This window comes from Episyrphus balteatus, chromosome 4 (genome assembly GCF_945859705.1).
Source record: "Episyrphus balteatus chromosome 4, idEpiBalt1.1, whole genome shotgun sequence".
NCBI lineage: Eukaryota > Metazoa > Arthropoda > Insecta > Diptera > Syrphidae > Episyrphus > Episyrphus balteatus.
Genome location: NC_079137.1, coordinates 15,607,676 through 15,628,005, shown reverse-complemented (window position 1 = coordinate 15,628,005; position 20,330 = coordinate 15,607,676). Strand labels below are relative to the sequence as shown.

General features: G+C 33.2%; 3 protein-coding genes across 3 annotated transcripts; 1 reads left to right on the top strand and 2 right to left on the bottom strand.

The window, feature by feature from the left end:
• Nucleotides 1-380: 380 nt before the first annotated feature.
• On the bottom strand, nt 381-932 carry LOC129917681 (apyrase-like). Its single transcript, XM_055997726.1, has 2 exons — nt 714-932; nt 381-503 (listed from the first exon to the last, which is right to left on the bottom strand). Exons 1-2 carry the CDS (start codon nt 923-925, stop codon nt 407-409), a joined length of 309 nt encoding a protein of 102 aa, XP_055853701.1. The 5' UTR covers nt 926-932; the 3' UTR covers nt 381-406.
• A 677-nt stretch (nt 933-1,609) lies between these two features.
• LOC129917678 (apyrase-like) lies at nt 1,610-10,309 on the bottom strand. Its single transcript, XM_055997723.1, has 7 exons — nt 10,042-10,309; nt 6,769-6,994; nt 6,502-6,699; nt 6,034-6,442; nt 2,252-2,509; nt 1,834-2,191; nt 1,610-1,772 (listed from the first exon to the last, which is right to left on the bottom strand). The coding sequence occupies exons 1-7, from the start codon at nt 10,158-10,160 to the stop codon at nt 1,676-1,678; spliced, it is 1,665 nt and encodes a 554-aa protein (XP_055853698.1). The 5' UTR covers nt 10,161-10,309; the 3' UTR covers nt 1,610-1,675.
• Nucleotides 10,310-18,521: 8,212 nt separating this feature from the next.
• LOC129918213 (uncharacterized) lies at nt 18,522-19,235 on the top strand. The gene has a single exon (XM_055998615.1). It carries the CDS (start codon nt 18,582-18,584, stop codon nt 19,233-19,235), a length of 654 nt encoding a protein of 217 aa, XP_055854590.1. The 5' UTR covers nt 18,522-18,581.
• Nucleotides 19,236-20,330: the final 1,095 nt, after the last annotated feature.

Here is a 20,330-nt window from a genome sequence, read left to right as displayed (position 1 = left end):
TTTTTAATAGGTACAGCTCTTGTATTAAAGCAATTTTCAATACAAAATATATTACATTTTAATACTACCAAAAAATTAAAACTATTTTTAATCTTTTTTGTATTAATATAAAAAGATTTAATTTTAATATGCAATAGGTACTTGAAATTTAATACATTTCGTATTAAATTCTAATATAAACTGTATTATTTTTTAATACAACTATAATAAATTTTAATACATTTTGTTTTAACTAAACAATTTATTTTAATATTTGTCATGTGTTAAATTTTAATACATTTCTGGTGTAGACCTATATGTAACCTAAAATGTATTAGAAAATACTCCAGAATTTTTAACCGTGTGTGTGTTAATTTTTTTTAGAATCAAAACATCTACAATTTATTTTACATTAAAAACATTTATTCTAAATCAAAACCTTTATCCTCCCCTCTTCAGCTGCTACAATAGGATTATTTACTTCAATAAACTCAATTAGGGCTTCCAAATTATTAGGTCCAATCCTGCCAGTAAATGAAAGAAAAGGCATGAATTTTCTACAGAAAAAAATTAAATTATTATTCGTGACGAGGTATTCATTTCTGAAAGACTGAATTCTAACAAACTTTGGTCAAATCCTTTCCAGACCTTACAAAGAAATGAACAGGATTTGACGTTATTTCGTAAAAAATCTCAGAAATATGTATAACAGAAGTTAAAGTACTTAAACTTACTCCATATCAAAAGCATTATCTCTGATAACACCAAATCCATTACTTCCTTTTGCTAGATAGTCAGCAACAACAATTCTATAAATGGCTTCTTTTGAAAGTTCTTCAAACTTTGGAAATTCACAGTCCTGACATTTCACTTTAACATCGATTACTCTTTCACCAATAGGTCGTGTTATGTTATATGTAACACTTAGTCCTGAGACTTGCAACATTCGACTTGAGCTTCAAGAACTTCCACAAGGTGTTTGCCAAACAAGTTTAAAGCAACAAAATTGTTTTCGAAGGGACACATAGTTACTAAATGGGAGTATGTAAGAACTGAAAAGATCTTTAAAAAGTAGAAACGTATTTGATGAAAACATTTCCCATACTTACCTCCTTTTTCAAGAGGCACTCGGAAATTACCCTGCGTTGTCAATGCAATAGTTACATTCGACCAAAAAGTGAAGTTATAGGGTGTTTTTTTGATGAACTTAATTGAAAATTAAATAAAAAAATGTATAATTTGGGGTTTTTCTGTATGAGATTTAGCTTTTAAATTTTTAAATTTTGTTTTTGATCCAATTATAAATTATGTGTTAAAGATCGTGCTTCTTTAAAATCATACCGCGTAAACCATTGCATCCGTAAAAAAATTCCCCAAGTTACATTCGCCCGATGAACACTTGAATTTCTCATGTCTAACCCTTGTTTCTCCAATAACCCTTTGCCCACCTTCGTTTATGAGCTGTTTCCATGGTTCAAGAGCTTTTAAGACATTTAAATCTAAAAACATAAGAAAAACAAAAATGCTTTACTACGGGAGAAATAAATATCAAGACATTTAGACTTTTTTTAGGGTTCAAAACAATCCGAAATATTGTACATCTATTAAATCCTTTGTGAAATAAAACTCATTTTTATAAATAAAATAAACAAAATTTACTTAAACGTAAATAAAATACTTAAATGAACAACATTGTCTAAGAAATAACTTTTATCCTTCCCTCGAGGCCAGTAGTAATAGGTGAAGCTACATTCATATAATCAACTAAAGCTTCAATATCCGTTTTTAATTTCCTTTAAAAAGATACAAATTATTCAAGTTCACCTAAAAGCATAATTTAAAGAGTTAACTTACTCTTGATCCTTTGCATTAGAAGCTAACATTGTAAATCCATCTCCTCCGTTTGCAAGGAAATCTGCTGTTACAATTCGGTATTCCTTATTTTTATCCAAAGGTAGATACCTAGGTATATCACAGTCTGCGCATTTAACTTGTACATCTTGAACACGTTTCCCAGGAGTATTTTTGTAATTATATGTTATTCTTAGTCCGGAAACTTGAAGCATATTTCTAGAACTATAAATTCCATTTTCGGCCTCTACCAGATTTACACTATATTCTAAAGTATCTATCAAGTGTTGTCCTTTTAAGTTAAATGCTATTAATGCATTTTCAAAAGGAGACATAGTCACAACGTGCGCGTATGTAAGGTCTGAAATAAAATGCAGCAACTTAGTAAGAATTAACAAAAAAACAACAATAATTTTCTGACTTCCTTTGTTGAGAGGCACTCTTAAGGCTCCCGCATTAACAAGTGCGATTGATACATTTGTCCATCTGTTCGGTTGATCAAATGTTGAAGCATTGACAAAGGCATGTACCATTGCATCGGCAAAAAAGTTTCCAAGATTGCACTCTCCGGATTCACAGGACCATTTTTCTAAGGCTACTCTTGATGTTCCAACAATAACATTTCCTTTTTCGTCAACAATTTCTTTCCATGGAGCTATTGCTTGGAGTACCTCCTGATCTGAAAATAAAGATTATATATGTAAATTGTAAATGAGTAGAAAAATATCCTTAAACTTGAATTTTCTGTACGTACAAGTATGTGATAAACAGATAGATAATGTTGAGCTAGATACTGTTTTAAAGGTTACTATAATTATCACTTCTTGTTTAAGAATTTATTCTTCTTCTCCCAGCGCTCATGCTTGAGGCTCATAAACGTATTCACCAAAGAACAAAGAACAATAGAGTGAATACTTTAAGTGGACATTATTTATATTACTCTTCAGGTTAAACTTACTGGGAAACCATCAGAAAAAAAAGTATGAAAACTCTAACTTTTCAGGGCAATGAAATTGAGGCTTTCGTAATATGCAAAGGGCTTAGTTGATATCTGATCAACGTTCGCACAATTTCCTTTATCAATTTTTATAGTAGAAACTTTATTCAGTAGGTATATAACGTTCTGTAACTTTATAACTAGCGATAAACATTTTTGAATTGTTATAAAATCCATTTAAATCTGCAAATGAAGCAGAAATTTAATGAAAATAATATATGATTTTGAATTAAATTCTTTTTACTTTGATAGAAAGAAGAACATGGACATAAAACTTAATTTTTGCATTTAATCTCAAATTTGATTTCCAAGCATTTTTTTTTAATTAAAACAATGTTGACCTCAAGATTATTTCCATCTATCGATTATAATAAAACCGCATTTAAAGGGTAAGACTATGTGAAGAGGTGTAAAATGTATGTACTCATGCGAACATTCCTTTTGAAGCTTAGTAGGTTCACAGGTTTTTTTTTCAAACTAATTTTTTGAAACAATTTAAAAAAAGTTCTATTTAAAACTGGAATCCCATTTTGTAGCAATTTTAAACAACATCTAAAACTTAAATTTCAAGAAAATTCAATATTCCATTACCAAAAATTTGATTTTTCAAAAAAAAAAAATTCAACCTTTTTTTAAAAATCCAAAAATTATTTTTTTTAGAAATTTTATTCTTAATTGATATTAAAATAATATAAAAAATGCTTTTGCATAAAAAAATCGTTAAACTCAAATTAGTAGTTTGGGGGGGAAATCAAATTAAAAAAAGGTTCAATGACAGATACCGTTAATAAATGATTTTCGAAAAAAAGTTTTTTCAGTAAAGGATGGACCTTGTTTTGAATTTTTTTTAACAAAATCGTTGTAGCCATGTCAGCGCTGCCACCCCAAAGATAATTGAGCGCAGTTATTTCATGAAAAAGCGCAGTAGATTGCAATATACCGCAGTAGATTTTTAAATATACAAACAACATTCAAATCACAGAAATATATATTTACTACAACACATATCAAACAATTAGCTCAATAGTAAAAAAAAAAAACAAAACAGGCCTATCTTCGGTTCCACGTCATTTCACATCATTTTTTTCGCCCGAAATCTTAACAGGTAATGCAAGTTTCACTTTTCACCAGTAGCCAAAATAAAACTGAGCTAAAAGATGTCTGTAACTTCTCGAATTACCTGAAAAAGAGTTCCAGAACATAAACAACTTTTCGCCCGCAACTCAGAAGTAACAAGTGAAGTTGAATTTTTCGTTTGGAGTTTTGTTCACGTAAAACTCACGATAGGGCTGCATTTGAATTTTTCAGTGAATACATTTAGAGTGAGTTAACGTGGCTCAGTATTTAAAATTTTGAAATGGACAACAATAGGTACTATTAAAATTTTTAAAAGGGGTGTAGATTCGTTTTGCTGCGCAGTAGGTTTTTATTTTTTGCTAAAACGCAGTAGATCTACTGCTAAAGGAGTAAGGTGGCAGCCCTGGCCATGTCATGTCTGATTGTTACCTTAACATTTTTTTTACGAATGCATAACTTGGTATAATATAGTACATAGTACATACACTCCTTTTCATCAGAATAGGTACACAACTTTTCAAATGCTCATTAATCGTTTGTCCCCAATAGTGGTGCGTGACCTAACAAGGTTTTATTGTTTTTTGATAGTTTAAGATAATAGGAAAAGCAACGGCTAAAATTATTTCAAAATGGACCATAACTTTCCCATTGTTTTTCTTGTAAAGTATTTTTTGAGGAAAAATTAACTTATTTTTTTTCTTCATCAGAATAGGTACACCCTTGTTATATCTTTAATGTTTTTGTGGTTTTCGAGCAAATTTACCATTAAAACAAATAACTGGACTTACCTAAGTGTAATTTAATAATAACCCCATTTTGAAAAACATTAGTGGATTAAAATCGTTAAATTTTGGCGAAAGCACCTTAAGAAATAAAACAAACAATGAAGGATCCACCAGTACTGGTATGGTTAAAAAAAAGTTACGAATGCTCTATCCAGACTTCAGAAACAAACATTCTGGGGGTAAAAAAAATTAATGGTGGTAAAAAAAAAATGCAAAAAAACACTCTTACACCAGTAAATTTTTACATGTGCTATACCAGTTTTGGTGGATTAACGACAAGAATAAAAGTGAAAAACAGTTGTTATTTGTAATTTTAGGACAGTAAATAGAATGGTCAATCTTTTAAAATGGCTGAATTTTGAAAAGACACCATCACTAAACTAAGAACTAAACTATGCGTTTAAGGTTTTTGAAAACCCTTACCACATGAAAAGTTTAGTGGTATTTCTTGTTATTTTTGGATCAACGAACATTTAACTTTGATGTCCTTGGTGAGTTAAATTATCAGTTTAACATTCTGCGAAAGGAGAAACCATTTTGAGACCAACTTCATTGCTAAAAAAGAAGTGTTAAGGCATGGAAGAAAGTAATCTACTACGATAGTACAAATATTAAATTTCAAACGTGAAGAATGGTCACAATTATTTGTAAATGAATATTCAAGAAACCTTAACCTTGTAAACCAGTATACTGAATTTTTTAACAGGACCACGCCTCCTACCACAAAAAATGCTCTGTAAAATATTAGGAGGAAGTGCAAATTTAGGAAGTACTTCAGTATCTGCCATAGAAAACAACCCTGAACCTTGTTGAAAATGTTTGGAAAAATAACTCAGTTTTTCCATGTGAAATGCTTTGCCAATTGCCATAGAGAAACAAGAAAAATAACCACACGTTTTGAATTATTTTTTTTTTGCTGATTCTGCTAACATCTTAAACAATGACTTGACATCAAAAAATTATTATTTTTCCTATACTGTAAGGAAAAAACGAATACTGAAAATTTGAAAAGTTGTGTACCTATTCTGATGAAAAAGAGTGTGTGTATATACAATATACACAGTACCTACATTCCCCAAATTTCAATATAAAAAGTCTTAAAAATTTAAGCAACTTGAACTCTAAGAGCAAGTTCGTGCGACCCAGTTGTGCATTTTATTTTTCCGTCTTTGTTAACTTTCACATATGGGCTTATGTTCAACTCAATTCTTAAGTTTCAAGCAACCGGCTCTTACAATAAGTAACAAAATTGTGAAAAATTCTTTAAAATTTATCGGAAGCCACTTTTTTAACTTTTCGATTCAATGTTGAACATACAAAAAATTAAAATATTCAACAATTTACCTTCTTTCACATTCTTGCTCATATAAATTGGAGCTCCCTCGTAAGAAACGACATCTCCATTGTCATCAAAGAAAAGTGTTATATTCCCCACATACTTGGCGTAAGCAGCTGCCTGAACAATCAGTACTCTATGACCACTGGCCTTATGAATTACTTCTGTTGGATAATTTCCTCTAGCCGTATCGGGTCCTGGCATAACATCGCCAGTATAAAGGAATGTATGTGAATGAGATCCCACAATTAGATCGATTTCAGCTCCAGCGTGTTCAGCAATAATTTGATCAACATCATAGCCACAGTGTGTTAGTGCAATTATAATATTTGCACCTTGTTGCTTCAACTTCTGTGCTTCTTCAATAATGACATCACTTTCATTAAGAAACTTGAGCTTTCCTGTATCAGCGAGATCCTTTAGAAAATGAAATAATAAAATGTGTATCATTTCTTTTATTTTCATCATCAACTCACATAAAATGTAGCCAATACAACTCCAATTATACCAATTTTTCTTCCATTTCGTTCAATTATCATGGATTTTTCATATAAACCTTGCATTGTTGGTTCTTCTGAATCATCGATATTTGCTGCTAGCATTGGCGAATTTATGGTTTCAAGGAAAGGAACTAAACCCTCGATTTTATGATCAAATTCATGGTTTCCAATGGTCTGTTTAAAAAAAAAAACATTTATTAGGTAAATATATTTTTTTGAAAAATTCAATTGATGGTTACAAACCATAGCATCAGCTGGAAGCATATTTAGAAACTGGCTAGTTACATTCCAACGACCAATATTGTACCAAAGAGTTCCTTGGAAGCTATCTCCAGCGTTTAAATAAATTGGGTTCAACTCTTTTTGTTCCTCGAGTAGCCTCCGAACTGTGTGAACAGTGCGTGCATAGCCACCGATGCATTCCTCACCATCATCGCAAGTACCACCGAATGTGTCAGTGGGTTCAAATCTGCCAGAATACAGAACAAGATCAAAAACCTAAATTTAATTGAATCGATCATTTCAAAAACGATTTAATTCCAGCAGTAAACTAATAGAAACAGTTGAGTGTATTAAAAGTTTCAGAGAGTAGATCAGTGCACCTATTTACTTTCTTACTTTTAAACGTTACGAAGACTTGTTTAACTGCTCGCTCGAATAAATTTTCAAATCGCCTCTTCAGAACGATTGTTATTATTCCGCACAGTGGTTTTTTTTTCAAAAACTAAATATGTTAATTGGTAGTTCATTTTATTTTTGCGATATAAAGGTCTTGATACGCTTTTTAATCAGTCTTTAAAAGAATGTTCTTTACTGGACATTGAACCTGTTCTTTTTCTCATAATCGTCAGTAGAAATTTATTTAGCAATTAAAACTTCTACTTCTGTATCAATTAAAGTTGATGTTTTTAAGTTGATAACAGTGACTTAGATAAGTTTCTAATCTTAGCAGGAGGTACTTTAAATTTTAACTTAATTATTTATGACCTTGCCAATCAATTTAATTACTTTGTAGATAAGGCCAATAATAATGTTTAATCCCTTACAACGTGTTTATTTAATTATTTCAAGTGTAGGTACTTTTACAAATGGACATTAAATCGACAAAACATGAGTGGAATGTGTTAAATAAAGATACATGAAGGACTTAAACCTTAAAAGTCTTCAGATGAATAAAATGTGTTGTGTTGGTTTGATAATTCATTTTGTTTTACCAAATGTATATATCTTCGCTAGCCATTTTCTGATCCAGGCGGGCCTATATTTAACATTAACTTCAACAGTGCTTCCCAAGTGCGAAAAGTTCAAATATCTTGGATCTATATGATTAAGGGTTAAGTCGAGTAGCACCTTTTTGAGTGCTAATTTCCAGTTTTTTCGAACAAAATTTTTTGTGAACCAAAATATGGCAGTTTTTTAATCGCTTACTCAATCAAATGTTTATTGTAAACTCTTCAAAAAGTCACGATGCGATAGCAAGTTTTGGGGTAACTTCTTAAATATTACCGGTAAATTCTTTTAAGAGAGCACGTGTCATGACGCAAAAAAATGTTTCGAAAATATTTTAATCAACTTCTTTAATATATAATCTATTTTGTATATAAATATATGAGTACTAAACCAGTTTGCCTGTATCGATAAGTTTATCTTCACATAAAATCAATTTTATTTTACTGAACATTACCCTTATAATTTAGCTTTCAGTTCAACATCTATACTTCATGATAATTTGACATGATGCCAGTGATGTTCATGGTACGCCTGAACGTGAGTCAGCATACCAGGAACGGTTTTCTCGTCATAGTACCTACTTTCAATTTTTCATTTATGGATATAATAACAAATAATAAACAATTGAGACGTTATAATAATAATAATATGTATGGGTCAAGTCCATTTAAAATTTGTGCACTATAGATACGGTGACCATCCGTCCCGGTATACCCGGGACTGCCCCGTATTTCTACAGACTGTCCCAGGTTTTTATTTAAGAAACCCGGGACTTATAAGTGTCCCGTATTTTGTAATTTGTACCTTGATTGTCCCGTTTTTGCACATTTTCTGATTTTTTTTATTCAAAATTTTAAAAACTTTGTACGAAAAATAAGTAAAACAGTGGTTGGAAATTAAAATTTTTTTTAATTTTTCTGACAAAAGCACTAGGCCTATTACGCTGCTGAACCGAAACAAAAAATGTTCTAAGTCTCCAAAGTTAAAAAACTCTTTTGAATCAGAAAAATTACCTGGACAGTTAAATGTGAATGACAAATGATTACAAAATACGGGGCACCCAGGTAAGAATTTCGTTGGTAAGGCTGCGTAATGTGCAACGAAAAGGAAAATTTTCGTTGTGCTGGTTTTATATGAAATTTTTGGGTTTGTCTCTAAACTAGGCTGTAAGAGAAACTGAGCATACCTATTATACTGAATTAAGATTCCCTGGTGTTTAATATGCGTTGGAATATTGGACTGATCTACTTATCACGAAGAAGTACGATTTTGGGAGTTCATCAAGAATAATGAATTCAGAATATCTTAACCGAGCAACCTAAATTTCTGGGTGTCGTGTTATGTTTTTTTTTTATCGTTGAGTTAAAAGATTCATAATATGTTGATTTATTGGCAGCAATCAGTTATCATTTGTGACCAAAAGTTTTATTACTAGGTACCTATTGTATAGAAAATTTATAAAACTCATCACAACAAACTATAAAAAACAAACTAAAAATTTAATTTCGATATCCTATTAACTTTAAGTTTTGAAAATAGAGAATGATTCTTTCGGTTATTAATTTACATGTAATTGAAATTTCCATTAAAAAGCTGACCAGTAAACCCATAAATTAGGTTCTGAAACAACAAATTTCAGTATTTATAAACCAACAACAATTTAATGGTTAGCCCTTTAGAATTAATATATAATAATACCTGAATTTTACACACTGGTACACTTTTGTCACGTTTGGATTAACTTCACAGTCATAAAGAAATAATTTGCTTTTAAAATAATTTAACTTAACTTAACTACTTAATATCCCGGTTAACTGAAATAGTAATTAAGAGAAGAAACTTATTGATTGATACTGAATCAGAACTAGTTACATAAATTAGTAGTATATCTTCAGTATGTATAGTTTTCCTTATTATAACTGGACATTTTTATTAGGGTTAGGGCTTCCGTTGATTTCTTATCCTTTTTCCTTTTAATCCGCCGAAAAGAATTTTCAGATTTTAAGTTCAGTCTGCAAAATTTACACAGATTTACGGAAAGCGAACGACGGATACTGTAATACTTCACAAATATTTTACGTTTATGATGCAAACATTAAATAATTTTTTTACTAACATAAAATCTGATTGAGTGTTATCAGTTATTCGAATTTCACTTTCAGATAATTAAGCGAACTCGATAGTAAACTAAAAACAGAAAGAATTTAATTGAATAATTGTATTCCTTTTTTAACTACCCTTATGCAAAAAATGATAAACATTTTTTTTTTTATTTTAGAACTTTACCTTGCATGAAAATCATTTATGTGAATGATTGACAATGGAAACAGATCCGACCGAACCGATGGAAACGAAAATGATATCAAACAAATAAATAATCCAATAGCATTTTTTAAGGGTTCCATTGTAATGCACACGAATTAGTAATTTAACCCTGGAAGCAGTTTGAGAAAATTATCTAATTTATTCGTTTGCCTTAGTCACTTTAGATCGAGTTTAACGCCTGCTTCTGTTGACAGATCAAGCCAAACTGATGATGAAAATAATTTTAAAACATTTCGATTTTATTTTGTCGTGATGATGATTATCCATTTAAAATGTGTTTGCGGCTTGCGCTGAGTTTATATAAAAGTTTATCTTTTAAAAAAAGAGTTATCAGATTTTATTAGAGCTCGGAGCTATATAGAAAATATACCTACGATAAGCGTTTGCTGGCAGCTTTTGATATATTGAAGTCTTTTTATTTCTTTATGAATATTAACGGAAAACATCTTTATTAAGAGTTAAGATTAGAAATGTTAGTTTGTTATCATTTAAATTACAATTTTACTAAAAAAAAGTAGCCAATGGATCGTTGCTTAGAGAATGCTGATTTACCAATAACAATGTTTTTAGATTTAAAACAAAGCATTTGAAATTCTAAGAAACCGTTTTAAAACTAAGATTTCTGTAAAAACAAATTGTGTATACTATACTTAAATTAATCAACCAAGTAGAAAAAAATATGGATTTAATATCCATACGAATATTATTGACAGTTCATACAAGTGCATCTGAACACCTTGTCAAAAGTATGAGTTTTAGATATTTTTAACAATTATTAATAATTTTGTTTTAGAGGTTCGGATCCAGAGCTCGATTTAACGAATAAGATGACAATTATTGATTTTTTCAATTGAAATGTTATTTGCTCCATTAATCATTAATGGTATTCCCATGTCAAGTAACATGGAAAAGTAACATTTTTACGCGAAAGTCAGCAATGAAAAAAAGTATGTATACGCCGCAGTAACCAGTGCTTCTATATATGTGCACATATCGCTCATTTATCACGAATTGGAGTTATTAATGCAGAAGTTATATTGAAATAAAGTAATCTTTAATCCTGCTGAAAGTCATTTCTTAGCTTTAAAACCCTACGGAGAATGAGCACTAGTTTTTTTTACATACAACAACAAACTCGTTTTCTGAAAAAAAAACAGTTTTTTTTTTTTAAGTAATTCCAGTATGCGTAGAAAATAGTAAATTCTAGCAATATGAAATTTATACATACATATGTATAAACTAAGTTTTATATGTCCAAAAAGTGGATAAAAAGTTCTTTCTTTACAATTTTTCAAGTAAAAGCATTTGCTATTTTGTATGCATATCACCCGCAGTGCTCAAGTAAATGAGCGATATGTACATATTTATATTTTTAGTTATTTATATACAACAACAAGAGACGTACATTAGCTGCGTTCCTTTGGAAACATTTATCTGCTGCTTAGTACCGCAAGTTTTGAGCTACTTTTTCAATAGAGTAATAGTAGTTGTGTTCAATTCAGAACTTTCTACCGGGGGGAACCACAAACGATTACGTGAAAAGCGTACTCCGTTTTAAGGGAGAATTGCGTACTCCGTTTTACGGAAAATTTCGGAACGCAAATTCTCCCTATTCTCGAACACGCCCACGTTTCGTTTCCTCCCGGTCCGAATTAAAAATTGACATTGCAGCCAACCTTAAACCACAAAAAACCATTCAATCACATTCATTCTCGCATCCATTCAATTCAAAGTTGTCATTCATTCATTCATTCAACGTCAACCAGCCACCACCACACCACACAACTTGCGAAGTAGTACCTACATACTTCAACAAAAAAAAGGGAAAACTTAAAACTAAAGGAAAATTATAACAACTTATAAATATTAATAGTCAACGTAAAATAATTCAAAATAAAGTTAAAGTAAAGAAAAACAGAAGAAAACGAAACTCTTTTTATTAAAAACAAAACGGAAAAAGAAGAAACAAAAAAAAAAAACCAAAAAAAGGTACGCCTACGCCCCAACATTTGGTCCTTCGAGCCGGATAGCCATATTTAAAGGCGAACCTCGTGTGTGGTGCTCGACACTTCAAACCCAAAGAATTGACAGGATAGCGCCATATTGGTCAAAATTATCCTGGTTTTGGGTTTACACTTTGCCGTCGAATTATTGTGAAAAAATCACATCGAATTGTGGCCATTAATTCGATCAGCAGTGCATGTACACGGCGACTCTTCACACTTGCAGTGTGCACTAGCCAAGAGTGCACGTTTTTGGGCGAGTCTCACCTCAAATTGACTCCCGATTGCCATTCAATCAGCCTCTTCTTCATCGTCCTGCCTCAGCATCTGCGTCATCATCATCATCATCTTCGTCGTCATCAGCTTCTTCGTCATCATCAGAGTCCTCATCAAAATCGTCATCAAAGTATTCATCAAAGTCATCAGTTGCAGCCATCATACATTTGAGTTTGTACAAGTACATTTACAATATTTTACCATATGCTTGAGATTTTTTATATTATAAAATAAATTTCATTGAAAGTATTTTGTGCGAAAATTCAGTGCGCTTATTAATACGGTAAAAGGGATATTGGTACGTTATATACATATATACCTATATATACTGGGTGGGGTAATTACAAACGGTAAAAATTGGTACGTTTTAAATACAGTAAGAAGCGGTAAAATTGATACGCTTGGGTGGTAAGCATTTTGCTTTGTTGAGTAGATTATCACGCGGTTTTTACTTTTTCATTTGAAATGAGTTTGGAGGCTTTAATTTTGGCATGCGATGAGCTCGTTGATTTACATGTGTCATTTAAAGGAAAATCTGCTAGAGAGCTAAAAAAATCGGCTTTTGAAGCTTATCGGGTTGAACTTCAAGCACTTTGGCTTGATGTTAAGAAAGCATACAGTGAATATATTAGTGCTGCGGCCGCTGATGACGTTCTCATTGCGTCACTCCCTGAGGTTAAGGCAAAATATAGAAACTCTTCGGACACATATATTGAATTTCTCATTGATATTTTGGAGGCGACGCGGCCCCAAGAGGTTAGTTTAAAATCGAATAACGAAAAGAGTGATAATGTCGAATTAAAGCATCATATGCATCTTCCGCCGTGTGAAACGGAAATATTTAGTGGCAATTTCTTAAATGGCCAGCATTTAGAGACATGTTTACGGCACTTTACATTCGACACGCAAGGTTAAGTCCCGTTCAAAAACTTTTTCACTTGCGTGCTCGGACTAAAGATCATGCCTTAAAAGCATAGTCTCTAAATTTGAGATAACAGATGATAATTTCGAGGCTGCTTGGGCAGCTCTCAAAGAACACTACGAAAATACAAGGGTTTTAGTGAATAATCATCTTAGTATTTTGCTTGGTCAGGTGCGCATAAGTGTTGAATCGGCAGATGCATTAAAATAATTGCAGAGCAATATTAATGAAGCTATTATAGCTTTAGAGTCGTATGGTATTTAGGTGAAAAAGTGGGATGCGTTGGTTACATACGTTTGTGCGTCTCGTCTTCCACCACAGACTTTATCCCTTTGGGAAGAATCACTTGCGAATCCAAAGGATATTCAATCATGGGAAAAAATGAACATTTTTATCACAAATAGGTACCGGGTTCTAGATAACGTTTCAGACATGAACAAAGAAAATAAAGTTTTGGAAAATTCGTGTTCGAAACAGCAATCTTCAAGTTCTTTTCCACGTGTTCGAACACATCACGCACAAGTTAGTTCGCAATGCAAGGTTTGTAAGGGGACTCATGCACTTCGTGTATGCCCAGATTTTTTGAAAATGAGCGTTTCTCAAAGGAAAAACACTATTAGAAAATTTAAGTATTGCTATAATTGTCTAGCATTCAGTCACTTGGTAACCGCCTGCCAGACTGAAAGTACATGTTTTCACTGTAAGGGAAAACATCACTCATTGCTTCATTTTGACAAATCTCCTTCGTGTTGAAATTGTACTTGTTTAAAGAATCTACTTTATTGTTTATTTATATTGTTCAAGCAACTTAATATTTATATGTTTGTAAAATAAAATTTTCATTTTTTATTCTTGCTACAATCTTCAAACAAATAAGTCCTTTTATTTAGAAGCTGGAACAAATACATTTCTTATAGCTTTCCAAAAGGTTATGGGCCCAGGATCGCTGGACAATATAATTGCATATTAAAAGAAAATAATTTGTTCAAAGGAATCATGTCGTCGATTCCAGCTATTGAAAAATTAAAAGGACGTGAGAATTTCGAAGATTGGAAATTCGCAGTACAGAATTTTCTGGAGCATGAAGATCTGTGGGAAAGCGTTCTCGGAACAGAAAAAGATGCTAAGAAAATTTCAAAAGCGAAAACAAAGATAATTTTACTGATCGATCCAATAAATTTCGTTCATGTTAAGACGGCAACTACTGCAAAACTGGTTTGGGATCGTTTAGAAGCTGCTTTTGCCGACAAAGGTCTTACACGAAGAGTTGGTTTATTGAGGACTTTGTTGAATACGAAGTTGAAGACTTGTGATTCAGTTGATTCGTATGTGAATAAAGTTATCACAACAGCCCACAAATTAAATTCACTTGGAATGGAAGTATCCGAGGAATGGATAGGGTCATTGTTATTGGCCGGACTGGGTGACGAGTACAGGCCGATGATTATGGGTTTGGAAAGTTCTGGGGTCCCAATAACAGGAGACTCAATTAAAACAAAACTCTTACAAGACGTTAAAGATGATGCTTGCGAATCTAGTGATGATCCAATCGCTTTCTTTGGAAAGAATTCAAGAAAGAAATCATCATGCAAGAATAATCAACGTCGAGCGACTGAATTCAAATGTTTTGAATGCAAACAGAAAGGACATTATGCTAAAAATTGTCCGAACAAACGTAAGGCTACAGAAAGCCACGGAAGACAGGTGCTTTTCACATCGCTCATGGCAAGTGGTAGTCGTGAGAATAGTCATGAATGGTTTATTGACTCGGGAGCTTCTGAACACATGACGAATAGAAAAGATTGGTTAAGAAATTTAACCAAAGTCAAGAAAGAAGAAGTGACAGTTGCGGATGCTTATAACTTGGACGTAGAAGCAAAAGGAGATGTTGATCTAGAAATTTTAGTCGAAGGCAAGTTGAAGACAGTTACCGTGAAAGATATTCTATATATCCCGAAATTATGTGCAAACCTTTTATCCGTCAGCCAAATGACAAAAAATGGTCTGATCGTTGAGTTTAAAGATGATAAATGCACAATTTCGAGCAAAAGAACACTGGTTGCAACTGGAAATAGAATTAACGGTAAGCTCTTCAGGCTAGATGTTCCAAGGCAAGTGGAAAATGCGATTAACATGTTTGCTGAGAAGAAAATTTCTTACGAGTTATGGCATCGAAGACTGGGGCACGTGAGTCATGAAACTATGAACAAGATGAAGAAGGGATCTGTGAATGGCTTAGATTTCATAGATGTGAAAAATGAAAAATGTGTCAAATGTATCGAAGGTAAGCACTCGAGAAAATCTTTTCCTTCATCAGAATCGAAAACAAGTGAAGTTCTGGAACTTGTTCATTCTGATATCTGTGGACCCATGGAACAGAAGTCACTTGGTGGGGCTTATTATCTTCTGACATTTTTGGATGATTTTTCACACAAAGTTTTTATCTATGTATTGAAATCTAAGTCAGATGTCATGGAAACGTTTGTTTCGTTCAAAAGTTTGGTTGAAAACCAAACCAACAAGAAGATCAAAACATTTCGAACCGACAATGGAGGCGAGTTCTGTAATCGTGCATTTGACAGTTTTTTAAGCAAATGCGGGATAAGACATCAAACAACAGTTGCCTATACGCCTCAGCAGAATGGCAAAGCCGAAAGAATGAATCGCACTCTCATTGAAAAAGCTCGGTGCATGATTTCTGATGCTGGTGTCGAAAAAACGTTTTGGGGCGAGGCGTTGTTGTATGCGGCTTACTTGATAAACCGAATACCAAGTAGAGTCCTTGAAGATTTCAAAACACCTGAAGAGATCTGGTCAGGCAAAAAACCAGATGTGTCTCATTTGCGTGTATTTGGGTCAACAGTTATGGTGCATGTCCCTAAAGAAAAGAGGAAAAAGCTTGATGTCAAATCTATCAAATGTATTATGACTGGTTACTGTGAAGACTCAAAAGCCTATCGGGTGTATGATCCTAAGAAGAGGAAGCTCATAAAATGTTGCGATGTTATTTTCTTGGAAGATCAACCATTTGGACAGGTAATTTCTGAAAACAATATTAATAATTTTGTTTTGTCTTTCGAAGACTCTTCAGTGGGGGCTATTGAAGGTAGCGAAAATCATAGTTCTATAGAAGAAGCAAACGACAACAACGATGAATTTTTGAATATCAATGCCGAAACTGAAAATAGAGAGGAAGAACAAACCGGACCTGCCCAAATTGAAGAGGAAGTTTTTGAATCTAATCAAGAAGATTTGACTGAAATTGCAACTTCGTCGAAGTCTGTTAGAAAATCAGAAAGAGTTAGGAAGCCAACAAAATTTTATGATTGCGTTACATACCTAGCAAATGACGAAAGTAATAACGACCCTCTTACTTACAAAGATGCAATTTCAAGCAAAGAAGCAGATAACTGGAAAGAAGCAATCAATAGTGAATATGCTTCTTTATTGGCGAATGAAACTTGGGAGTTAGCTGATTTACCTCCAGACAAGAAGATACTGAGTACCAAATGGGTTTTCAAAACGAAGTCAGATGTCGATGGGAAAGTCATTCGGTACAAAGCTCGACTTGTGGCAAGAGGTTGTAATCAACGGTACGGCATAGATTACGAAGAAACATTTTCTCCTGTTGTAAGATATGAGTCCATCCGATTCTTACTTGCTTTGGCAGCTCGAAAAGATTTAGAAATAGAACAGATGGATGCAATAACTGCATTCTTACAAGGCGACTTAAGTGATGAAATTTATATAAAACAACCGGAAGGTTTCGAGAAGGGAGAGAAAGTGCTTCGATTAAAGAAATCAATCTATGGACTGAAGCAGTCTTCTCGAATATGGAACCTTAAGTTGGATAAAGTGCTTAAAGAATTTGGAATGAAGCAGTCAGAACTTGATCCATGCATTTATTTTCAACATGTTGATGGGAAAATTTTAATAGTTGCTGTTTATGTTGATGATTTCCTCATTCTGGATAACCATCCCAAGCTAAAACATCAATTGAAAGAGAATTTAATGAATAATTTTCATATGAAGGATATTGGACCTTCGAATTCATTTTTGGGGTTAAAGTTAACAAGAGATAAAAAGAAAGGTTTAATCTGGATTGATCAAGAAAAATATATTTTGAAAATGATCGATAAGTTTGGATTAAGCAATTCCAACGAATGTTCAACACCAATGGACATTAATCAAAAATTAACGAAGAAGATGTCACCTCAAACAGAATCCGAACGTCAAGAAATGTGTAATATACCATACCAAGAATTAATAGGTAGTCTTTTGTTCACCGCACAAGTTTCTCGACCGGACATCAGTTATGCGGTTAACTATTTAAGCCGTTTTAACCAAAATCCTGGGAAAGCACATTGGGTAGCAGCAAAGAGAGTATTGCGTTATCTGAAGGGAACTGCAAACTTAAAGATGTGTTATTCAAGAGAAGAAACAAGCGAAAGTTTAATCACTGGGTACTGTGATGCCGATTATGCTGGTGATGTTGATGAACGAAAGTCGATCACAGGTTATATATTTAAAATGCAAGGTGGAGCAATTTCTTGGTGTTCCCGTAAGCAGCCAACGGTAGCCTTATCGACAACCGAGGCTGAATATATGGCCATGAGTATGGCAATACAAGAAGTATTATGGCTCAATGGTCTTCAAAATGAACTTCTACCGGATGATAAACAAAATATAATTCTGTTTTGCGACAATCAGGGTGCTATATGTCTATCATCGACTACGGTCTATCATGCTAGGACTAAGCATATAGATGTTAGACACCATTTCATCCGAAATGTAATCAACGATCAACTCGTCAAGATTCAATATTTGAAAACCTCACAAATGATTGCAGATAGTTTGACAAAGAGTCTTCCGACTGAAAAGTCAACCTATTGTTCAAAATTAATGGGTCTAATAAATTAGATTCTAGTGGGGGTGTTGAAATTGTACTTGTTTAAAGAATCTACTTTATTGTTTATTTATATTGTTCAAGCAACTTAATATTTATATGTTTGTAAAATAAAATTTTCATTTTTTATTCTTGCTACAATCTTCAAACAAATAAGTCCTTTTATTTAGAAGCTGGAACAAATACATTTCTTATAGCTTTCCAAAACTTCGGGGAGCTTTACTCCACAAATACAGTCCACTCATTCAGCTTCAGCTGCAAGTCAAAATGCCCAACAACATACTGTACCAAGGGACAGTTCAAATTTCAAGCTTTCAAATACGGAAGAAAGCCCCAATGTTTCGGCAAACGCATTTTTTGCCAAAACTAACGCACAACTCTTTTAGCTACTGCGATGATTCGGATTCATCACCATCACACTGATTTTGAGTGGAGGGCGCTTATTGATCCGGGTTCGGAAATCTCATTTATTTCCGAAGAAGTTCAAAGAAAGTTAAAATTGCCCGTTCAATCGGTTATGGCAACGGTTGCAGGCGTTAATTCCTCGGTAACGGCAACTTCAAACAAAATGTGCTCATTCACTCTCAGATCGAAATTCGATAAACAATTTTCACTTTCCGCTCGGGCACTTGTCCTTAAAACGGTTTCGGACAGTTTGCCTTCCATATCAATTGATATTGGAAATACTCAAAATTTGTTTGACTTTCCTTTAGCGGACCCTTGTTTCAATCAAAGTGGAAAGATTGATTTACTGATCGGTGCAGATTTATACCCACTAATTATTCGCGATGGATTAAAATTTAATGTTTTTCAAAGAAATATGGCTCAGAACACAGTTTTCGGATGGGTATTGATGGGTCCTTTGGAACCACCCATTTCTCAAAATAATATCGAATATACTCGATCGCTGTCTTTTTTTAATGAGGTAACCATGGATGAAGAAATCCAAAGATTTTGGAAACTTGAGGAGCTTCCACAAATCTTATTTTTAACGGCCGCAGAACAATTCTGCGAAAATCTTTTCGAAAAAAACAACGTACCGAGATAAAACGGGTCGGTTTGTTGTAAGGCTACCGTTTAAAGACGATTACTTTCAAAGTCCAGGGTTAGGAAATTCGTATGAAATTGCAAAACGTCAATTTCTACGAAATGAAAAGCGTCTTTTATATAGTCCCATATTTAAAAATGAGTACGATTCGGTGCTCTCGGAATATATTGATTTAGGGCATATGAAACCAAGTGATTCCGCGGATAAGGTTTGCGAAAACGGCACATCATATGTTATGCCACATCATGCAGTGATTAAACCGGAAAGCCTAACAACAAAAGTTCGCGTTGTTTTCAACGCATCATGTTCCTCTTCAAACGGGAAGAGTTTAAACGATTTGTTGTATCCAGGCCCGGCACTTCAAACGGATATAACACTCTTGATGTTAAATTGGCGGCTTTATAAGTACGTGTTCAACAGTGATGTCGAAAAAATGTATCGACAGATAAAAATATATCCCGATCAAACGCCTTTTCAAAAAATTTTGTTTCGTGAGAACCCGAAAGATGATCTAAGCGTTTTTGAAATGTTAACACTAACATTTGGTGTTTCCTGCTCCCCATATTTAGCAATTCGTTCTTTGCACCAGTTGGCTAAGGAAGTAAATCGGTCTCATCCTTTAGCATCAAAAATTCTCTTAAGCGAGTTGTTTGTAGATGACGTTCTTTCAGGGGCTCATGACATTTCCACTGCGGAAGAAGCTCAATTCGAATTAATTGAGGTATTACAGTCTGCCGGTTTCAATTTAAGAAAGTGGACATCGAACGCGAAGGAGTTATTGAGTCCTCTGCCTAAAGGTTCACTTCTTAACGAAGATTTCCTAACTATTGATGATAAAAGTTCTGTAAAAATGCTTGGCATAAAATGGAAAGCTACTTTAGATACATTTTCGTTTTCGGTACAATCAATACCACAATCTAACTCTTTCTCAAAACATTCATTTCTATCCGTCATTGCAAAATTGTATGATCCTATAGGGTGGTTGGCCCCTATTGTGATCACAGCAAAAATACTGATGCAACAAATTTGGAAGGATAAAACTGAATGGGATAGTTGTCTTCTTCCCACCATCGAACAGAGTTGGAAAGTATTTGT

Coding starts and splice junctions, on each gene's coding strand:
- LOC129917681 (XM_055997726.1), bottom strand. CDS start 925: ATGTTGCAAGTCTCAGGACTAAGTGTTACATATAACATAACACGACCT. Junction 504..713: donor GATAATGCTTTTGATATGGA/GTAAGTTTAAGT, acceptor ATTTACTGGCAG/GATTGGACCTAATAATTTGG.
- LOC129917678 (XM_055997723.1), bottom strand. CDS start 10,160: ATGGAACCCTTAAAAAATGCTATTGGATTATTTATTTGTTTGATATCA. Junction 2,192..2,251: donor AGTGCCTCTCAACAAAGGAA/GTCAGAAAATTA, acceptor ATTTTATTTCAG/ACCTTACATACGCGCACGTT. Junction 1,773..1,833: donor TCTAATGCAAAGGATCAAGA/GTAAGTTAACTC, acceptor ATCTTTTTAAAG/GAAATTAAAAACGGATATTG.
- LOC129918213 (XM_055998615.1), top strand. CDS start 18,582: ATGATTCGGATTCATCACCATCACACTGATTTTGAGTGGAGGGCGCTT.